Source organism: Lacerta agilis, chromosome 12 (genome assembly GCF_009819535.1).
Source record: "Lacerta agilis isolate rLacAgi1 chromosome 12, rLacAgi1.pri, whole genome shotgun sequence".
Lineage (NCBI taxonomy): Eukaryota > Metazoa > Chordata > Lepidosauria > Squamata > Lacertidae > Lacerta > Lacerta agilis.
In genome coordinates, this window is record NC_046323.1 from 27,764,922 (window position 1) to 27,786,340 (window position 21,419).

Consider the following 21,419-nt stretch of genomic DNA (forward strand, 5'->3'; position numbering starts at 1 on the left):
GGCAAACTCGACCCTCCAAATGTTTTGGGACTACAACTCCCATCATCCCTAGCTAACAGGACCAGTAGTCAGGGATGATGGGAGTTGTAGTCCCAAAACATCTGGAGGGCTAAGTTTACCTATGCCTGGCTTAGTGTGTCCTCTTGAACTGGGCCTGTTTGTGTCCTTCAGACCCTTGGTTAAAAAGTAGAAACTTGGGCTAGAGCTTGTGGTCTGTCTGAAGTGAGATAAAACCACAAGTCTGGGTTTAGATGATACACCAAACCAAGGCTCAGTGTAACAGCAGGAGCAATGGAGCTGTGAACTCTTCTCCAGGAACCTTCACATTTGCATGTTAATGGTAGGTAATAGCTTGGCTTAGTGTTGGGTATGAAATGGATCACAGATATCTTTTGGCTTTCAGTTAAGCTCACTTGCAGCTAAGTTGTCTCTTTCGTCTGTTCCCCGTTTGTATTCCTTCGCCTTTAACGCTTACCTCCCAAGTCCCAGTAGCGTCTCATTTGTGCTCCCTGCAAGATGCCTTCATAGATGTTTAACAAAAAGTTCATGGCAAAATTAAGCAATCTTTTTGTGTTTCCTTACAGAAACGGTAAGAAGTAGTTCCCTGCTCACTGTATATTTTACCAGAGCCCATTTGCAAGTTCTCTCATTTTAAAGAGAAATTCAAAATTGGTAGCTGCTGCATTTTTATTGCATAACAAAAGCGAAGTCAGAATTTCATAAATCATTCATTTTTCTCAGGGCAGACAAAGGGTCAGCTAATGAAGTTAAGAAAAAACCATCTGAGTATTATTCGTTAACACCTACAATTCATTAAACAATCACAACACCTTCTTGATTTGAATTCAGAATCACAAAGTATACCCTGTAACATCTTAACAGCTCATCAGAAGAACACATAACATGAGGCATTTTCCAGATTGCACTAAGATAAAACATTTGGAAATATTTAAGAAAAGGGCACAATGATCTTTGTATCTCATGAATGAAGCAAAGTGAACTTCAAAAAACTTTCATGCTAGAGGATCAGTAGGTGAAGATTGATAGCTGTCAAAATGGGTGCTTTGTTTACCTTTGTAACCCATTATAGAATCCTGGTAACTCACCCTGACAAAAGAAAATTAATTCTCTTTTGTTAGGAAAACATTACTCTAGTTACTTACATTTAAATCCACAGGATAAAGTTATGTGGCAAGTCAAAAAATGGATCAAACCACTGTTTCTGAAGCAATGCTTCCTTCAATTTAGATTTTTTAAAAAAGTTATGTATTAAGAGGTCATTCATTACAGCCACAATGAGAAAGTGATGAAGATGGAACTTTAATTCACTCTGGAAAAGGTCACAGCATCAAACCTACCTGACTAGATTTTCATTATCCCCAGTTCCCTTACATGTGGCACATTCGGTTCTTAAATCTTCAGACTTAGGCTTCTTTTGTACTACAGACTGTCTTTGTCTTCTTTCTCTAGGAATACGTTCCTATCAATAGAAGAAAACAGAAAAAGGTGGAAGAAGAACACAAGTCTTATTTCAGCAACATTATTCATTTAAATGTCAACATTTTCACCAATTTAACAGAAAATAAATTGATTTCTCAAAATTCCAACCTCAGGTTTTTCTTCTTCAGGAATGTAGCTTCGTTTTCGTCCTCGAGTTCTCTAAAAGTAAATATATTTTAAAATTAATGACATTCAAGTGGAACAGAACAAACCTGGACACCAAGCATGCATGACCTGCTCATTGTTTCATCTATTTGTGAAATTTAGGGGTAAGTACCAATCCTTACATGGACAAAATGGCACAGATGTACACCCAGGAGGAGATATCAGCAGGCTTGAGTGAAACCCCCAAATCTATAGAAGTATCAAAAAAAAAATATGGGGGGTGTAAGGGGGGAGGGAAACAGTCCAATGACTCAGCAGCCACAGAACATTGGAAAAGTTGGAAAAGAAAAAAAGGGGAAGTGGAATCAGTTGGCTGGGAATGGCTAGCAAAGATGAAGATGTGGCTACTTCATCCTAGAATATTACCAGATCTTCTAATGCACCAGGAGAGCCCCCGTTCCACACTTGTAATGACACCTTTTGTTACGTTTCTGGGTTACTTCCAGGTTCAGTACTTTGCGTGTGTGAGCAATTGCATACATATTGGTCGCGCCTAAAATGGTGGTTGCCTGTAGCAGAAATCCTGTTTTGCAACAACTAGGTTACAGTATGACTGGGAAGATACAGGAGATGAACAGGACATGAATCTGGCAGTGAATTCTGAATCTGAAACTAAGATGTGCTGGCAGCCTTTATTTTGTAACCATTAAGACTTTAAATTATCTTTCTGCTAATAGAAAGAGTACTTTGTCCCTTGAGATTCTGGCAAAAACAGTTCATATGCCTAAACAGAGAAGAGGGTCAAACTGTGATGTTAGAGCGGGGGCCAGCAACTTACCCGGCCTCAGGCCGGTTCCTCTGGCGCCGATTGTGCGACGGGCCAGAGGAGCACGCGCACATACGCACGCGCGCTTGCTTTTTCCGGGTCGGCACGGCGCTGGAAATAGCTTGTGCGTATGTGTAAGTGTCATTTCCAGCACATTTTCGGGTCTGTGGAGGCCCCGTGTGCACACGCACAAGCTATTTCTGGTGCTCTGCTGACCCAGAAGTGCACCGGAAATAGGTTTTGCGCATGCGCACGGGCCTCCGCTGACCCAAAAATGCGCCGGAAATGACGCTTGTGCATGCGCAGGAGCTATTTTCGGCGCCACGCCGACCCAGAGATGGGCAGCCGCACCACGCCGGTAAGAGCGGGTGGCAGCAGCGGTCGTCGCGGGCTGGATAATTGGCTCACACGGGCCGTATCTGGCCCGCGGGCCTTAGTTTGGGGACCCCTGTGTTAGAGCATTGATCATTCCATTGCATGATCACTCCATTCCAGTTTTGGTATGCTTCTACAGAAGATGTGCAACCTTCTAATAATTCCAGCTGATGGCAATATGCATGCATTCATGTCTCCAATCAAAAAAACAACAATCATTTGTTACAAATGATTACAAAAATCATTTGTTCAGTAGCCTTCCCACAATCTGGATACAAATTTCTGTGCAACCAAACCACCTCTATACTGCAAAAGCTTAATACTTTATTTATTTCAGAAATAATAAGCTATGCTTTCCAAATCAATCTTTAAGTACCTGCTCAGCTTAATGTACTTAAACACCATTAAAAACATTTTAAGCAACAATACAAGAATTAGCCCCCCTCTATTCCCCGTTAAACCCACATAGTGTGTGCTGATGACACACTAACTGTTTTAAGATACTAAGGATCTGATAGCTGGTAGATACTGCCTGTTCTTATCTTCCTGTAGGGAAGACAAAAGAACCAACAGTTTATAAATATTTCAATGCCCAAGATGTCTCTTATTTATAAATGTATATAGATGTATAGTACAAACACATGCTAAATGTATGATTTTTTAAAAACTTTGTACCAACATACTGTAAAATGATTTTCCTACCCCCAAAATAAAAGAGGTGGGTGGGTGGGCTCTTGTCTCATGGGATTCACATATAAAATCCTTACAAAACATTAGTGGAGACTGCATTATTATGTCTATGTTGATTAAACATATTCCTTATACATGAAACAATTAACAATGAAACTCATAAAGGGCACATATAGTTGGTTGCACACGCATTTCTTGAAAATCTACGTCACCAGTTGCACATGCACCTCTTGAAAATTCAGTGAGACATTAAGTGCAAGAAGTGCATCTGAACTAGGGGAATTCCAATTGTTCAATGTTAACTAGGGCAATTAAAGCAAGCCCTATTGTCAAATTATACAGCTTTAAATTAATGCAGACTGAAATGCATACAAAGACTGGTGCCAACAGCTATTGGCAGACAGTCCTGAAGCGTACTAATTATTTATCAGCATTAAAAGACATATGGAAATACCAAAACTTTTTTAAAAAATATATATATAAAACAAGCAAGCATGGAAAACAAATTGTTGATTCAAGCACTCCATTTATAAAATTGGAAATCTGCAACATATTTCAGCAAAGTGCAACACCATCTGCTTTCATTGGCCATAAGCATACAGCAGATGGAACGGTTATCACACCAGAAGTGGCAACTATTTCAACACTGCCAATTGGTGGTGCAACATAATTTAATTTAGTTTACACTTACAATGTCAAGGAAAGGAAACCAACTAAAAAGCATGAAAGGGCTCAGTGAACCAAAACAACATTCCTTAAGTTTGCAGATCAAGCAAACAAGTCACATCCAGAAGTCCAGATTGAGATAAATGAGCAATCTTTTTACATGGCAATATTAATAGCACCATTTCGGGAACAATAAATCTATTCAACAACATTATAAAAAGCTTGATCAACCCTGGTCAGGAGTGCATGCACTCTGGTATCTTGTCTGACAGATCATTTCTGGACACTGAAGGAAAACTATTATGCATTATTATGAAACTTCAATCTTTATCAATCACTTCCAGACTATGGCAATTTATTGCTCAAAAATGTTCTTCACTAGAAGTGCTATGCCCTTCTCTCAGTTGACACTCCTTTCAATTAGGTCTGCTGGGCGTTTCTAGAACCTATTTACTTGCCAATATCAGAACCTGATTGCTGTAAAAGGAATTATCTAAGAAGTTTTAAACCAGTGGCATATAAAATGAGGGGTCCTCTAAAATTAGCATTATGTAAAATAAGTACCACCTAATGTATATTTCAGGGATGCAGGTGGCACTGTGGGTTAAACCACAGAGCCTAGGGCTTGTCGAGCAGAAGGTTGGCGGTTCGAATCCCTGCGACAGGGTGAGCTCCCGTTGCTCGGTCCCTGCTCCTGCCAACCTAGCAGTTCGAAATCACGTCAAAGTGCAAGTAGATAAATAGGTACCACTCCGGCAGGAAGGTAAACGGCGTTTCCATGCACTGCTCTGGTTCGCCAGAAGCGGCTTAGTTGTGCTGGTCACATGACCCGGAAGCTGTACGCCTGCTCCCTCGGCCAATAAAGCGCTGCAACCCCAGAGTTGTCTGCGACTGTACCTAACGGTAAGGGGTCCCTTTACCTTCCCTTTACCTAATGTATATTTCAAATCATTTATTATTCCTTATGAACATACTTTCGCACACTAAAATTTCTCCCAGGGATGCTTGAGAATTTTGTTTGGTCCATATATTTTTTAAGTAAACAGACCCACTTCACATTTCCTGGACTATAATTTAAATTTTGATTTTCACACTTTTCCAAATTTTGAGACATATTGCTCGTTCTAAAAATGTATCAAAAATGCATATTTTAGGGTAAAACACATTGGGCAAGTTTATGATTTTTATTCAGTTTTTTAAAGACACCATTTGTAGATTTATGCAGAAACAGGGAAGAAGATTCCAGGGGGTTGGACTAGATAATCCTCAGGGTCCTTTCCAACTCTACAATTCTTTGATTCTAAAAACAGACTTATGAATGAATACATAAGTGCTTTACATGTAGAAGGTTCCCGGGTCTATCTCTGGCATACTAGTTATAATAATCAGGGTAGCAGGTGAAGCAAAATACCTCTACTGGGAACTATGGAGAGCTGCCACTAGTCACAGTAGAGGGGACTAGGCTAGACCAATTATTATTATGATTGTTTACATGTCCAAATGGCTTCTAAGTGGTTTACAACTATAAAAACAATTATAAAATCCATACATAATTAAAATACACAATAAAACAGTTCATTCAAAGCATTAAAACATTCTTAATTAAAACCTGTAATAAAACAAGTCAGTTAAATTAAAACAATTAAAAAACAATTTAAACAATGAGATCAGAAGGTCAAGTTTAGGAGAATGCTTGCCTAAAGAGGTGTGCTTTCAAGAGCCAACAGAATGCCAATACTGATGGAATTTCAGCAGGGAGGATATTCCACAAAACTGGTTTCACCAGTGGAAAAAATCCATCCAAAAGCCAGTAATCAGCAGGGCCCTGGCAAAACAGAATTCTATTTACTGATCTTAATGCCATCAGTAGGCAATGGAGGGGAACGTGATTTTTCAGGTAACTTTGTGTGTAGTTATTTAGGGATTTGTATGTAAGTAGCAGAACCTTTTTGTATGTAAGTAACAGAGGAATTATATCAGAAAGATAAGGAGGTCTCATATACTCCAGGTAGTGTGGTTGCTGACCTTGAGCCAGACATCCTGGAGAGTGAAGTCAAATGGGCCTTAGAAAGCACTGCTAACAACAAGGCCAGTGGAAGTGATGATATCCCAGCTGAACTATTTAAAAATTTAAAAGATGATGCTGTTAAGATGCTACACTCAATATGTCAGCAAGTTTGGAAAACGCAGCAGTGGCCAGAGGACTGGAGAAGATCAGTCTACATCCCAATCCCAAAGAAGGGCAGTGCCAAAGAATGCTCCAACTACCGCACAATTGCGCTCATTTCACACGCTAGCAAGGTTATGCTTAAAATTCTACAAGGCAGGCTTAAGCAATATGTGGACCGAGAACTCCCAGAAGTGCAAGCTGGATTTCGAAGGGGCAGAGGAACCAGAGACCAAATTGCAAACACGCGCTGGATTATGGAGAAAGCCAGAGAGTTCCAGAAAAACATTTACTTCTGCTTCATTGACTATGCAAAAGCTTTCGACTGTGTCGACCAAAGCAAACTATGGCAAGTTCTTAAAGAAATGGGCCACCTCATCCGTATCCTGATAAATCTTTATGTGGGACAAGAAGCTACAGTTAGAACTGGATATGGAATAACTGATTGGTTCAAAACTGGGAAAGGAGTACGAAAAGGCTGTATATTGTCTCCCTGCTTATTTAACTTATATGCAGAATTCATCATGCGAAAGGCTGGACTGGATGAACCCCAAGCTGGAATTAAGATTGCCGGAAGAAATATCAACAGGAATTAAAGAACCTTTTAATGAGGGTGAAAGAGGAGAGCGAAAAATATGGTCTGAAGCTCAACATCAAAAAATCCCAAGGTCATGGCCACTGGTCCCATCACCTGCTGGCAAACAGAAGGGGGGGGGGAAATAGAGGTAGTGAGAGATTTTACTTTCTTGGGTTCCATGATCACTGCAGATGGTGACAGCAGTCACAAAATTAGAAGACACCTGCTTCTTGGGAGAAAAGCAATGACAAACCTAGAAAGCATCTTAAAAAGCAGAGATGTTACCTGGCCGACAAAGGTCCGTATAGTTAAAGCTATGGTTTTCCCAGTAGTAATGTATGGAAGTGAGAACTGGACCATAAAGAAGACTGATCACCGAAGAATTGACGCTTTTGAATTATGGTGCTGGAGGAGACTCTTGAGAGTCCCATGGATTGCAAGAAGATCAAACCTATCCATTCTTAAGGAAATCAGCCCTGAGTGCTCACTGGAAGGACAGATCCTGAAGCTGAGGCTCCAATACTTTGGCCACCTTAGCAAGACTCCCTGGTAAAGACCCTGATGTTGGGAAAGATGGAGGGCACAAGGCGAAGGGGATGACAGAGGACGAGATGGTTGGACAGTGTTCTCGAAGCTACCAACATGAGTCTGACCAAACTGCGGGAGGCAGTGGAAGACAGGAGTGCCTGGCGTTCTCTGTTCCATGGGTTCATGAAGAGTCGGACACGACTAAACGACTAAATGACAGCAGCAGCAGCAGAACCTTAAAACTGGCTCAGTAGCAAATAGGAAGCCAGCCCAATTCCCTCAGCACTGGTGTGATATGTGCCCAATAAAGAGCACGACTCACCATCTGGACGCCAATAGTTACACCCTCCAGGCCTACTGCAAGGAAAGCCTCGTATTGAGTGCATTACAATAGTCCAAAGTATGTATCACAGTGGCCAGATTATGCCTGTCCAGTAAAGGATGCAGCTGACACATCAGCCAAAGCTGGTGACAGGCGTTCTTCACCAGAGGCCACTTGGGTCTCCGTGGACAAAGATGGTTCCAAGATCACTCCTAAGGTGTATACTTGTGCCTTCAGAGGGAGTAGAACCCCATCTAGAACAAGCAAACTCTTGGCCTCACTGATGTGGTCGAAAGAAAAGCAGAGCAATATGTTTGGCATCAGCTGGGCTGCAGCAGTTGCCAGAAGAAGGCATACAAGGCACCACCACCCAACCATCTTAGGAATTCCACTCTGGAATTTTATAGGGTTTACTCTTTAGCCGTATCTTCCCCCAAAGATGTCCCACAAGGCAGCAAGGGTTTAGGATGTTTTCCTTCTGCTAGATGGGCGACCTTCCCAGGTTGACGAGCCCCATCTGCCCCTCACTTTCCTCTACAGTATGTACAGACGCTGCTTTCTTGACTGCTGGATCCACTATTGGTCTTATCCACTCAATCCACCAGAGCCTGTCTTCGCATGTAAGGGAAGTCACTAACTCAATGAGGGTTTAAGAACCATCAGCTACCCTCACTTGGTTTAGTTGCCCAGACAAAGCTGTTCCAAGCGTTTGGCCACTGTTGCATGCTAACAGCTTCTAGGAGCCACCGGTGAGCAATGAGTGCCCTGGCCCAACCTTAGAAAACCACAAAGCAATGGGTGCTGCCTGTTGTTTCTTTAGTGAAAAAGCACTGGTTTACAATATAGATTTCTTCAAAACTAATTCTTCCATTTCTCATACCATTTCACATTGATCCATAGTGTTTTAGCGAATCAAGGAGCATCCTCCAAGGACCATACAATGCAAGTACAGAGGGGTTGGTGGCAACTTAATGGTCCTATTAGCAAACAGAGAAGCACAACTCTCTGTGTCTGTCAAACTGGCAGTATTTCTGCCAAATTAGAGAGAGCTCCTTTGCTTCTTTTTGGAAAGTCATTATGGACAACTAAACATTGCTTATAATGTAAACCTTCTAACATAGATCAGCTCTATAAAACATCTTTCTGCTGCTAAAATGGTGTGAATTTTTTTAATGGTTGGTCAAGCCTAAAATCAGCCTGAGACAAGCTGTTAACCCCAATATATGTAAGGAAATTGGTTTCAGACAGCTCCAAAGCCTATCCACTGTCGAGAAAGATGCTGTTAGGGTTTCCTTGCTTTGGGAAGATAGTGGAAATTTTCTTTATTATTACAAGAAATCCCCTTGCCAAGAAATCATGTCAGTTATCAATCTGGCAAAATTACAATGCAGTGAAAGGTGCTGTAAGGTTTGCGTGATGGTGCCTCACAAGTAACGGAGCAGGAGCCCAAACAGTCTTTTGCAGTTTTATTGTGCAAACTATTTACAGTGCAGAGCTACAAAAAGCATGTCTGTCTCAGTCGCTGCAGAAACCGGGAGTGGCCCCTTCTGGCTTCTCCCCCAGCATAAGAACTTCGGCACCCCAAGTCTCCTCCTACCCTCCTTGCATTTCACCCCTCTGCGCAACTGGGGCGACGGAAATGGCGTGCCTCCCTCCTGACCAGCCGGGCGAGGTGAGCGCAGGGTCTCAGCAACATCCCCAAATCCCTTTCTCCGCCAGGCTCCCTGTTTGTCGCTCCTGGCTTGATGAGGCGCTGGGGCTCTCAGTGGCATCCCTAAGCCCTCTGCCTGCCAGGCTGGTTCCTTCCCTCTCATCCCCACTGGAGATGTGGCGGCTTTCCCCGCTGGAAGAGGTACTGCTGCTCAATTGGCGCTGGGGCTCTCTGTATGCTAACGAACCCTCGTTCCCCTCAGCGGGCAGGTGGCGGTTCCCTGACAGGTATTTATTTAAAGCTTTGTCTTTGAATGGCTAGCTAAACTTTAATCATATTTTAAAGCTGTTTTAAATATGATGGTGAAATTTGAATTCCCCCTTTTACTGTTTTATTGGCTGTGTTTGATTGACTCTTTAGCCACTTTAGCATTTACATGGTGAGCTAGAAATTTAGTGGAGCACATCCATGTTTCAGAATGCAAAAGTGCAGGATAGTTGGGAGTTGGACATACTGCCTCCAGCACCTTGCCTACCTCAGCTGATTGCATAAGCTGAAACTGATCCTACAACACATCCTCAATAATGGCACTGGGTACTTCAACTAGAGTTGTAAGAAGTGCAGAGTCAACATCACCCTGAAGTTGAGTGACTTTATCTTCAAAGTGACTAGCCAGTTGGTCACATCAGATCTTTGAGTGTTCCAGCGATCCCTTCCCCAATAGGAATCAGTAATCTAAGGACCATCTAAAATAACTCTGCTAGTCAGCTACTAGAAGATGCAATGCAAGCTGTAAAATCAGCTTTTTTTACAGCCTAAAAATACTGAAAATATTCACACCTGCTAAAGCTCATCAGCCTGATCTGCCACCCTCCACCCCCAACCCCACCCCAATTTAGATTTTAGCTTTAGGGTCATAGTTTTAGCACCTGGTAGTTTTATATTTCTTTAATTAAAATCAAATGTAATTAATTCAGACTTGCATCATGAAAACTTTGACCATCTGGGGAAGGGTTTTCATCTACCACTGCCCTTGGGTTGACATCCTAAAGATATATTACTATTTCTTGTAGCATCTTACTGATGACTTGTTCCCCAGTTATAACCAAGACTGTTTCTAAAAGGATAATTTTAAAGTGGGAGTAAGAAATGCAAACCTGAGTTTACATGGAGGGATTTTTGACTATGATCCCCGTTTATGAAGGTTCCCTCTAAGAGACTCAACCTGGTGCAGACTCTTGATGTCCTTTTGGCACCGCACAATGACTTTTTGATTTTCCCAGACACTTATGTATATCTGTGGAAGAATTGTTTTAACTGCTGCTTTCATTCTGCTCTTTCTTCACTATTATATTTATTTATTATCTGGTGATTTTATTGTTTTAAGTGTGAAATAAAAGTGAATAAAACATAAAAATGGTTTTTAAAATTTGATTTATCAATGAAGAGGAGGATATTCAATGATAAAGAGCAAAAATGTCAGGTCAAAGAGGATCAAAAAGTAGATGGCACACTTGAACAGTTCTTGGGCAGCTTACCAATATCAGGACCAATCAAAATTTTGGAACTTTATTTCCAATTTTTTTTTTTTGGGGGGGGGGAATAGATAACTATAGGCTGGGCAAGACAGTGCTAACAAAGAATGTTACAGCTGGTAAGATTAGAGAGTTAAATCCAGTGTTGGTCCTACTCTGAGTAGATTCACTGAAAACAATGTACATGCCTAATGTACACTGTACATTCAATGTAAACACATCGAAATTAATGAACCTGTTATTGCCTACAACCAAAAGTTTCTACTTCAAACTTAAAATTAAGTAGCAATAATAAAATAAATGACTCAAATGAAACAAAAAATAACTATGGGATGGGGGATTGACTGAAATGCAGTTTGTGTAATTAATTGCAATATAATGGAATAAATGAAAGAGATATTCAAGTATGGGCAAGACTAAAGCTGCAATCATATCCTTTTAACTGGGGATAAGTATCACTGAATCCAATGGGGCTTACTTCTGAGTAGACATAGTGCTGTAAATCCCACTGAAGTCCCACTGAAATGTGGAGGAGCCAACAATTAATTTTATTTCTAGAAATATTTATATCCTGCTGTATCATAAAAATATATCACAGAGATTAACAACAACACAAACCATAAAACCATACAGTAAAATCATAAAAAGTTAAAACCAAAAGAATTTCAGTGAGACTTGTGTGTGACTAATTTAGTCTGGATTTTACCCAATTGAAATATAAACTAAGCCATATAATTTGCTTAACCATCAAGTATATGTTGGAATCTCCCTAGGAGTAAACTAAAATCTGGCCATAGTCCTGAATTCAGCCATACGACTAGGTATGGCTATGTTTTTCAGCTTTTAGTCATCATTAAAGATCAAAAGATGGAGAAAGTGCCACAAGAGCAGCTGCCATACAGTGTTGTGGTGCAATTTCTTGCTAGGGAAAATGCAGAAGTACTACTGTACTATATTTGTACCTTCCTTTCTCTCTTAGACAGACAACTGAGGAAAATTGGCAGTTGTCATACCACGTAAGCAGAGGAACCATAGATTTTTGAGATTTCAACAAATATGCTATAGTGAAAAGTTTGCTCATACTTCAATATCTGGAGTTGGCATTTTGCTACTTAAATTCATCTAACTGATCTGGCCAGGGTAAGAACAAAAGGCAAGCGTTTTTGTAATTATCTATGTATATTTCACACACATACAAACGTTAATAATATTGTTTTGACAAAATGCACTCCTTAATCATGAGGGCTTGCTCTTTGTTTTGTTTTTTAAAGAATAAAACACAAATTGCTTTTTTTATCCAGAACAGTACTCCCTCTTCTTAAACCGAAACACAGAATGCTGTCATGCATTAATAAGGCAATATAAACAGTACTAGACGGAGAACGTTTTCTATAAAATAGCACTTAATCACCCACAGCAGGCCACAGTCTACACAGAGAAGGTTAATCTTGTCAAGGCAAGCAAACCACACAAGCATCCCAGAACGAGGGATTTAAGTGACTCAAGTTTATTGTCTAACTTTGACAAGCTGCTGCGGTAAGACCTCATTAAAAATAGATTAGTTACAGCATACATAACATGTTTGCCACAAGACAAATTTACTGGATAAATATAAAAATTCTCTCATACACCTTTGCCTCAGAGGATCAGAACAAAGTTTGCAGAAGCATCAAGTAACTTTGCTTTGCCATTAAAGAGGGAAGCAAACCCTCCCAACATTCTATGTCCCAGGCAAGCATGTCAGCGTTTGGGAGAGGGTAGGAACAAACAGCCACCCAAACCCATTGTAGTGAAAATGCTGCCACCCACTGCTCTGAAATAATCTGCTTCTTCAAAGAAACACGGGCATGACTTACCCAGCCAAGTAAATGTAAACACAGAAGGAGATATCCAACTGTGGTGTCCTGTTTGTGCAAGCGGAACTTCGCTGCTTCCCAAGCAGCCCCAAAGGATTTTTCAGTGGGCCACTGGACAAAGGAAGGGGAATCCCATTGTGTCCACTAGTATGGCACTGGATCCCACCCAGAAGCATTTTGTCAAGAAGAAAGTGACTTGCAATTCTTCCACATTCATAGGCGTGGCAGAATACAGAGGTACCTCTGGTTACGAATGCTTCAGGTTACGAGCTCCACTGACCCGAAAGTAGCAGCTCCTGGTTGCAAACTTTGCCCCAGAATGCGAACAGAAATTGCAAGTCAGAATGTTCAGCTTAAGAACGGACCTCCGGAACTAATTAAGTTCGTAACCAGAGGTACCACTATAACTTTTCAGCACACATATTCATATGTATAGACATTTGCATGGCCTACTTTTGACACATGACCATCTCAGAACACAGAGCGGTGACCCTTGTATGAAAGTGCTGTTGCGTTAATATTTATCAGAATGTGCAGAATGAAAGTCTGGACATGCAACATGAAAATAAGGGCATTTATTCCTTACCACTAGAAATTCGTAAGGAACCACTTTGTGAGTTTCAATGTTTTTAAATATGCTTATTTGCTGCCACCCTCCGCAAACTTTAATAGTCAAAGATATATAAAATAAACCTTAAAAATAAATAAATCTGCAGGGTATTTTGTTTCATAGCTGAAACAAGTATCTGATGTCTAACATGTTTCACATGTCTTGGGGGGGGGGGGGGAAGCTAGAACATAATAAATTACATTCATCTTTCACATAGAGGTTCTTGGCACTTAAAGAAAAACCAAATTAAAAAACAGGAGACAGATTTGTGCCTCTCTGACCGAGCTGTCATTTACCGTGTTTCTGATAGGAATCTTCTTTGGTTCTGGGGGTACATCCTGTGGAACAAATTTCACTGGCTCCTTAATCTGTCTCCTTGATCGCTTAGTTCCATCTGGTAAAGTTTCCATGGCAATGTCGGCTTCCATGTCACTGCTACCTGCTTGGTCGCACTCTGAACACTGCCTGGGAGGACAAAAAAAAAAAAAATCAAACTCAAGACAGCAGCTGCTAAAGCAAAATAAGAGCATGCAGGCTGAAAAGCAAGAGGCAAAGACCGAAAAAGGTAATTCTTACTGTGTAAAAGAGCCCCAAATACAAAGAGAAAAACTTATACATGCAACAAGACTTTTGCTTTCTTCTCTGAATGGTACATCCCAGGATACCAAAAGCTACTACTTACACTCAAGTTTAAAAGCAGCTTGCACAGGAGCATTTGGGGTGAGGGCTGTTTGGGGAAAAATAGCTTAACTCTGTCCTGTGCTCTGGGGTTCCAAGCCACGGTACATGTATAGAGACATATATCACTCAGCAAGACTCTTCTCCATCTTCCACCATTAAAGGATCCAGTAGCCAACATTCATTGAAAACAGAATTGCTTTGCAGAGGGGGGAATCAATTAATTACTTCAAATAGGCAATCCTATGCAAACGGACCAATGATGAGATACCATTTAGCATAAATCCAGAGCTTGCTGCAAAGAAGTTTGGGGGCAGTCCCTATCAGCAACACTTTAGTCACACATAAAATTCTCCTAGAATACTTAAGAAAATTAATTCAGACAAATATGCTCTTGGAACGAATATTTTAAGCATTCTAGTTGTAACTTGCAAATGTTAATCAATTATAGTTTCTGAACAACTGCACTGATGGAAAACATTGAGACTACAAGCCTATGTCAATAATATCTATCAACTAGAGCCCACGTTTTACTCTAGCCAGTGTGGTGTAGTGGTTAAGAGCGGTAGTCTCGTAATCTGGTGAACCGGGTTCGCTTCCCCGCTCTTCCACATGCAGCTGCTGGGTGACCTTGGGCTAGTCACACTTCTCTAAAGTCTTTCAGCCCCACTCACCTCACAGAGTGTTTGTTGTGGGGGAGGAAGGGAAAGGAGATTGTCAGCCGCTTTGAAACTCCTTAGGATAGTGATAAAGCGAGATATCAAATCCAAACTCTTCTTCTTCACTTCTTCTACAGGTGAATAAAGCAGAAATTCTGCTGTACCTTAACTATTATTTTTTGGTTTTTGCAGGGGCTAGGAGACACTATTAATCTGCTACAAACCCCTTCAGTTTGCAATCCTAAAGCTTCCACCAGGGAGTAGGCCCCAGTGGATTCAGTGCATCTTCATTCTGAGTAAACATATTTAGAATTGGGGTAACTGGAAATCAAAGTTTAACATAAAAGCAAAACCTGAGGCCCTCTCTGCCACAAAGTAAATTAAGGCCTATGCTGGTATTAACTTGTGGCATAAAGAACCTGTTTCCTAATATAGTTGAAATGGTCTCTTTAAAATGACAAAGACAGAATACAGTGGAAAATGGCCCGATTTGACTGTTTCTGCACTCAGAATTGCTCTCTTGTATTATCCACTTATATAGTTTCCATTGCTAACAGAGCATTTGACTTGCATTGCTGGTGCCTTCTCATGCACACATATGTAATACACAATTCCTTTTTCTCATGCTTTCATTCATGAGGCCTGGAAAAATTATGCTATCTATGGAACCTGTGAAAAGAAGTCAATTTTCCTAAATTGACTTTTTAAAAAAAGTATATTAAAACCCACGTTTCCAAGGATTGTTACAGCTACATAATGCAAGCATGAAATGAATAAAGTAAAGAAGAAGCTGTGAACAAGGAAAGGGAGAACACAAACCACTGAATCCTTTTACATGTGACGACAAATCCTATGATTTATAGAGCTTCTCCTCCTGCACATATTACATTCAGCTATAAATTTCAGCATTTTCATTTTTCCTCAATACAAAGCTGTTATAATCATATATGTACCATGCTAGGGCAATGACATAGAAGCTTATTGGCCTCCCAGCCCAGAAATCCAATTAGGAAATGTGTCAGTTTGCAAACTGCCACCAACCACCACTATCACCAACTTCAACCAAATTCTATCAATAGTAAAAAAAAAATATTAAAAATTAAAAATTAAATTAAAAAATTGGTACTACCTACATAATAGTTATAATGAACAGAGCTGATGTTCCAAGTGTTAATGGGAGTAACATTTGAAACACCAAGTGTACTACAAACATAAAACCAGAGGGGGTCTGTAAGAGAAGGAAGGATAACATCCTTCTGATATTTGGGGCCTCAGTCATTTAGGGTAACATGAGCCCATTGAATTTGGCCCATAAACAAATGCACATTCAAGGCAGCATTGTTTTAAAACAAAAGTTGTATGGGTTCTAAAGGGAAACACAAACAGCAATCCGGCTGCTGCGCTTTGGACAAGTTGAAATTTCCAAGTCATCTTCAAGGGCAATGACAGAGGGTGCACTGATTGAGAAATTGGGATCACTGCAACTCTGCTGGCACCAGATGCCCATAAGGAGAATGGAATTTAGTCTTTCTCTCTTATGCCATCCAACCTTCTCCACTCCCTCTAAATTAGTTCCAGAGAGAGTGGGGGGAGTGGAAATGAAAGAAGAGGAAATAGAAGTCCTCCTGCACCAGCCAAATAGGGGGTCCCTTCCAACTCCACAATTCTATGATTTATGTTTAAACATAAATAGAAATAGTTTGTGGAACTAAATAGTTTTGATTACAGTAGGACCATGTAAAGCAAGGAGGTGTGTTTATTGCAGAACTACATACTGCATCCCTGTGCAAGAAAGATGACATCCACTGTCAGAAGTGGAAAGAAGATATTGCCCGCATCAGGTGTTCTCAAGTGCTGCAACACTCAGTCCACTCTATGTAAGCAACTGACGTCCTGTAGCAGTGTCAAAGACTGTCACTCCTTTATTTTGTTCCGTACATTGTAATGGAAGCCACTGAAAACTGAGCTACTTACCATCGCATAGCCTCAACCTATTTCTTGCTCATGTTACAGTATGAGAAAACCAGAACAAAACCCAAGACCTGAATAGTACAAGAATATGACTACTAACTTTCCCAAGTGTTAGTAGTTGTTGAAATTCAAAAAAATTCTTTAAGACATATAAGCTATATAGAGGCTTGAAATGCTGCTGTGATACAATTTTATCCTAGTACTGGCGTGATCCTCATACCAGTTCATATGAGCAAACAGAATTGTTAATGTTTGGCTACTATTACCAACTCATTTTTGGCATCTGTACATCTTTATTCTCCTGTTTCTAGTTAGATGGAATTCACAAAATGATTGCTATACCAAGTCTTGAGTTTGGGACTTACAGCAACATTTTGCAATATGCTTCTGGTCAATTCAAAATCACCAAACGGAAAACACCTAATGGAAATGTGGGAGAATGCTGCTTGGATCGCTATAATATAGATCAAATAGTGTATGAAATAATGTGGATGATCCAATCATCTTTAAAATTCTGCAAAAATCCTGGGAAAAGTGTAGACACAACATTGGTACCACACGATTATGGCATTAGAAACAAATTGTGGGAACGTGCACAGCCTTTCTGAGGACTGAATTCCTTCTCTCACCTTAATTAGCAATAAAAGAACTGATGACATTAACACTAACCAGAGGTCTCATATAGCCAGGGATTCAAACCATAATGTAATGCTCATTTCAGACTCTAGGTAAAACAAGAATCTTACATAGCATTACCTATAGTTAGGGTCAGTACAATTTCCCCTAACAATGTAAAAGTAAAACAACAGTGGAAAATTCTCTTTCTTGATGTGGAAGCTCAGACCCAGGAGACAAATGTGGCCCTTCTGGCCTCTCATTTGGCTTTTGGCATTTCTCCAGGCAACACACCCTCCACAGCCATGCCCCCCTTGCCAGTCCTGCTTTAGAGTTACTATCTAGCTGTAATGAACCCTTGAACTCCTATAATGCACCTTACTATCCTGAACAGGGAAAAGAAAAACTAGCTTAGCTGGTAACGCATGAGACAGTTTTCCCAGGGTTGTGGGTTCAAGCCCCATGCTTGGGAAAAGAATCCTGCATTGCAGGGAGTTCGACCAGATGACCCTCGTGGTCCCTTCCAGCTTTACGATTCTACATACTAGAGTACAATTCACAATGGTTGCTCTGCCCATGTTTGCCTCTGGCATGTTACCTCTTGAAGGTTGCCTATGCAGGAATAAGGCCCTTGGGTTGAAAAAGGGTCTTCACCCCTTCATTAGTCCACAGTAAGGTGGTTTGGTTTTTTTTTTTTTAAGGAAACAAAATAAACCTAAGGTACAAATAAGTGATGAAGGGGTGGATCTTTGTTTTGCAAATTGTCTGTAGTCAACAATCACATAGAACTCAAACTTTCATTTAAAAAAACCCTTGCTGATAAAGACACAGAACAAAAACCTTTGGAATAGAAAAACCCAATAGACTGAGGCCCTCATATTTGTATTTTTATGCTCTTATTCTGTTTAAAAAATGCACTAGTGAGTAGTACAATGCATTTACAATATTCTTACCAGTAACTGTTTTTAGTCTTCCTTGGCATCCTTGAAAGTGGAGGGTCCAGACATCCAAGATGATAATGGAGTTTACAAGTATCACACAGCAAAAGGAGGTGTTGATCATGGTTCTTCTTGCAAATCCCACAACTTGGAAATGCAGGAAAAAAGTTTCATTTGAGATAATGCATATACTTTACTGAATCATCTCAATGTTTACATGGGGTAAGATCCAGACAACCCCATGCATGAGCAGAAGGCATTTCCGCTTGTGCAAAGGGTGGTCCTCAATTTCAGCTAATTTCCCACTCCAATGGCCCTTCACATCACATCCCACAATGTTTTGAAGGGTCTCTGGACCCTCAGGTGCAGCCGGGGGGGGGGCACAGAGCGGGTGGGCATTAAGGCACTGCACCAGAAAGGAGGAGACAGCAAAGCCGTTGTTCAAATGAAACCAAGCACTTCTCTGGATCCAAGCCATCGTTAATATTTCCCTATGTTTGCTAGATATTTGTGACTTCTGATATATTGATTTTTATTCGTCATTTTATTTAAATTCACATTGAGGCCGGTTTGGTCCTGAAGGCAGAAGGTTGGCCTGAATTTAAATCCCTCACCAGCCTATTAGAAAACCACAGGGGTCTGCAAATGAAATATTTCAAACTTAAGTCCTCAAATGTAAAAATAATCTCCTTTGAATTCGCTTACTTTAAACTATTCACTTACTTTGAATAGTTGCTGGGAGAATGAATGCAATTTAATTGTAATGATATTTGTATTTTACAAAGGATGTAATATTATGACTCCTATTATTGTAAATTAATGAAGGATTGCAAATAAAACATTTTATGTCAGAATCAAGATGAAGCAAATATGCAGTAAAATAAAAATAACAGTTGTGATGGAAAACACCCTCATCCTTGGACATGCTAGTCATGTAAAAAAAAAGTTCAGTAGCAACATTTTTTTATCACTTGTACATCAAGTCCGCAAGGTCATCCAGCAATACCCCCATTTGGTAAACACCATCACAGAACAAATTAACATTCAACAGAGAAAATTCAGCAATTCATAAAAATGTGAACCATGTGACAAGAGTGGATAATTTTAAATATACTGAAGTTAACTAGCATAAGATTCAGGGAAGTATTTCATCTCACCATGCAAAATTAACAGGTAGAAATCATTACCACAAGACATGGCGATGACCACTAGTTTAAATGGCTTTTTAAAAGCTTTAGGCAAATTCATGGAGGGCTGTGGCATCAATAGCTAACTGGGTATATTCACATCTAGAAAGTGTATACCTCTGACTACTGGATACAGGAAACAAACAAGAGATGGCTACCACTATCATTATCCACTGAGTGCTCTTCAAAAAAATATCTGGCAAGTCACTGATGGAGACAGATTGAGCAAGGATGTTTTCATGTTCCTAAAAGCATTTGTGGTTGTTAAAGGACATAATGCAGTCAAATGCTCCCCACAAAGAAACACAAGGTGGTATTAAATACTCTAGAGATTGCTAGACTGATTTTTGCTAGTCACTGAAAATTTAAGGAGATAATTTCCATTAGCCAAATTGAGGGCATTCCATACATCTTCACATGTATTTGAACTGGTTAACCAAATATGGACCCAGTTGTTGCACTAACAAAGAACTCTTTGTCACTGGGTTATGACCAATCTGAATGGTTAAACCCCATACAATGAGTAAATATTCTAACTGTTATAATTGTATTTTATCTTGCAGAAAGGTAGATTTTATATGGAGTATATGTTTCAATACTTGTATCAATTTTTTTTATAAAAAAAAACCCCAACCATAATGGTAAATGGTAAAAAGAACTAAACATATAACGATGAGTAAATACATCAATTACTCAACAATATATTAACCTGAATTATGAAAAATACTAGACTTGAGGATCAAATATGCTTTGTTGTATTAGGGCTTAATAAACTGTATAAGTTCATAATAATTTCATTCAGCCCTTGCTGGTAGATTTTAAATGCAAAACTTTTAATGTTTGAAGGTTCTCAACCATATATCACAAAACAGATTAAAATTTCAGGTATAAAAGGAATTTCCTTCTGAAGTGCTGCCAATGGACAGAGAAAATCCCAGTAATGATGTCTGGGACTCTGAAGATAGTTATAACGTTTTTTAAAGATGATCTAAAATGAATCAAGTTATCTGCCTTACAACAGTGGTGTCTAGGAGTAAAGACATTTTGTTCAGTTGTTTGGAATAAAAAAATTACTTATAAAGGTCTCTTACTCTATCCATAATCTATGTCTATTGTGCTGTGTTTCTACTACTTGCCTATAGAGAACTGCAGGGAGGGCTGTAGTCTTCTGGGTTCCACCCTCTTTTTTACTCGGTTTTCTTTCCTTGGGTGCTCGCAAAATTGCTGGTATGTTCAATTTCTATTGGGTTTGAAGAAATACAGGATAATTTGTGAGAGACGTATATAAAATAACATTCCCCCTCATTTACTGCTCAGCAATCAAAATTTGGCTGTGCCCAATATACTAAAAGTTAGGAGAGAAAACTGCTTAGTCAGGCTGCAAAAATGACTACACTATATATTCTGTCCCCAAGTGAGCCCTATGAGAAATGAAATCGCATTCACGTATTTTCCAATGCAAAAGAGAGAGAGAGAGAGAGACAGAGAAACCAAAGACATTAAAGCCCTGGCTTTTTAACTTTCCCCCCTTTAACAGAGGGAGCTTTAACAGAGACAGACAAGGACAAGCTGGTTTAGAAGGTTAAAAAGAAAACGAAAAAAGAAAAATCCACTACACTTCACGAAAGAATATTGAGGCAGTTTATTTTCCTCACCATCCCTGCTACAGTGGTGCTCCATAGGTTAATTAGAAAAATTATCTTATTGGACCAAACTCTGCACAAAGCAGGAGAGATTCACTTCGGGTTTCTACTAATCTGCAGTATGCTAGCTTCACAGACAGCAACCATCTATCAAAGTCATTTCTCAGTGGCCCTGTGGGCCTGCATCTGTTCAACCAACTGGAAAAAAGTGTCATGCAAGCTGTGCAAATGAAACTACTAGTTTTTATTATTATTAAATGATTGCACCAGGAAACGTATTTGTGAAAATTTGAATGTTTTTCCCCTTTTCTTTTTAAAAG

The 21,419-nt window shown here is 39.9% G+C and overlaps 1 protein-coding gene across 11 annotated transcripts in view; it reads right to left on the reverse strand.

The window, feature by feature from the left end:
* PHF14 (PHD finger protein 14) overlaps window positions 1-21,419 on the reverse strand; it is a 135,729-nt gene that overhangs the window by 80,894 nt on the left and 33,416 nt on the right. For 10 of the 11 annotated variants that reach the window (XM_033165425.1, XM_033165431.1, XM_033165426.1 and 7 more), the window contains 5 exons: window positions 20,593-20,696; window positions 18,285-18,416; window positions 13,705-13,873; window positions 1,609-1,659; window positions 1,359-1,480 (listed from right to left, as the gene is read on the reverse strand). In XM_033165425.1, the coding sequence (XP_033021316.1) occupies window positions 1,359-1,480; window positions 1,609-1,659; window positions 13,705-13,873; window positions 18,285-18,416; window positions 20,593-20,696 (578 nt within the window). The remainder of the gene's footprint in view (window positions 1-1,358; window positions 1,481-1,608; window positions 1,660-13,704; window positions 13,874-18,284; window positions 18,417-20,592; window positions 20,697-21,419) is intronic. The other variant, XM_033165428.1, reaches the window with a different exon arrangement.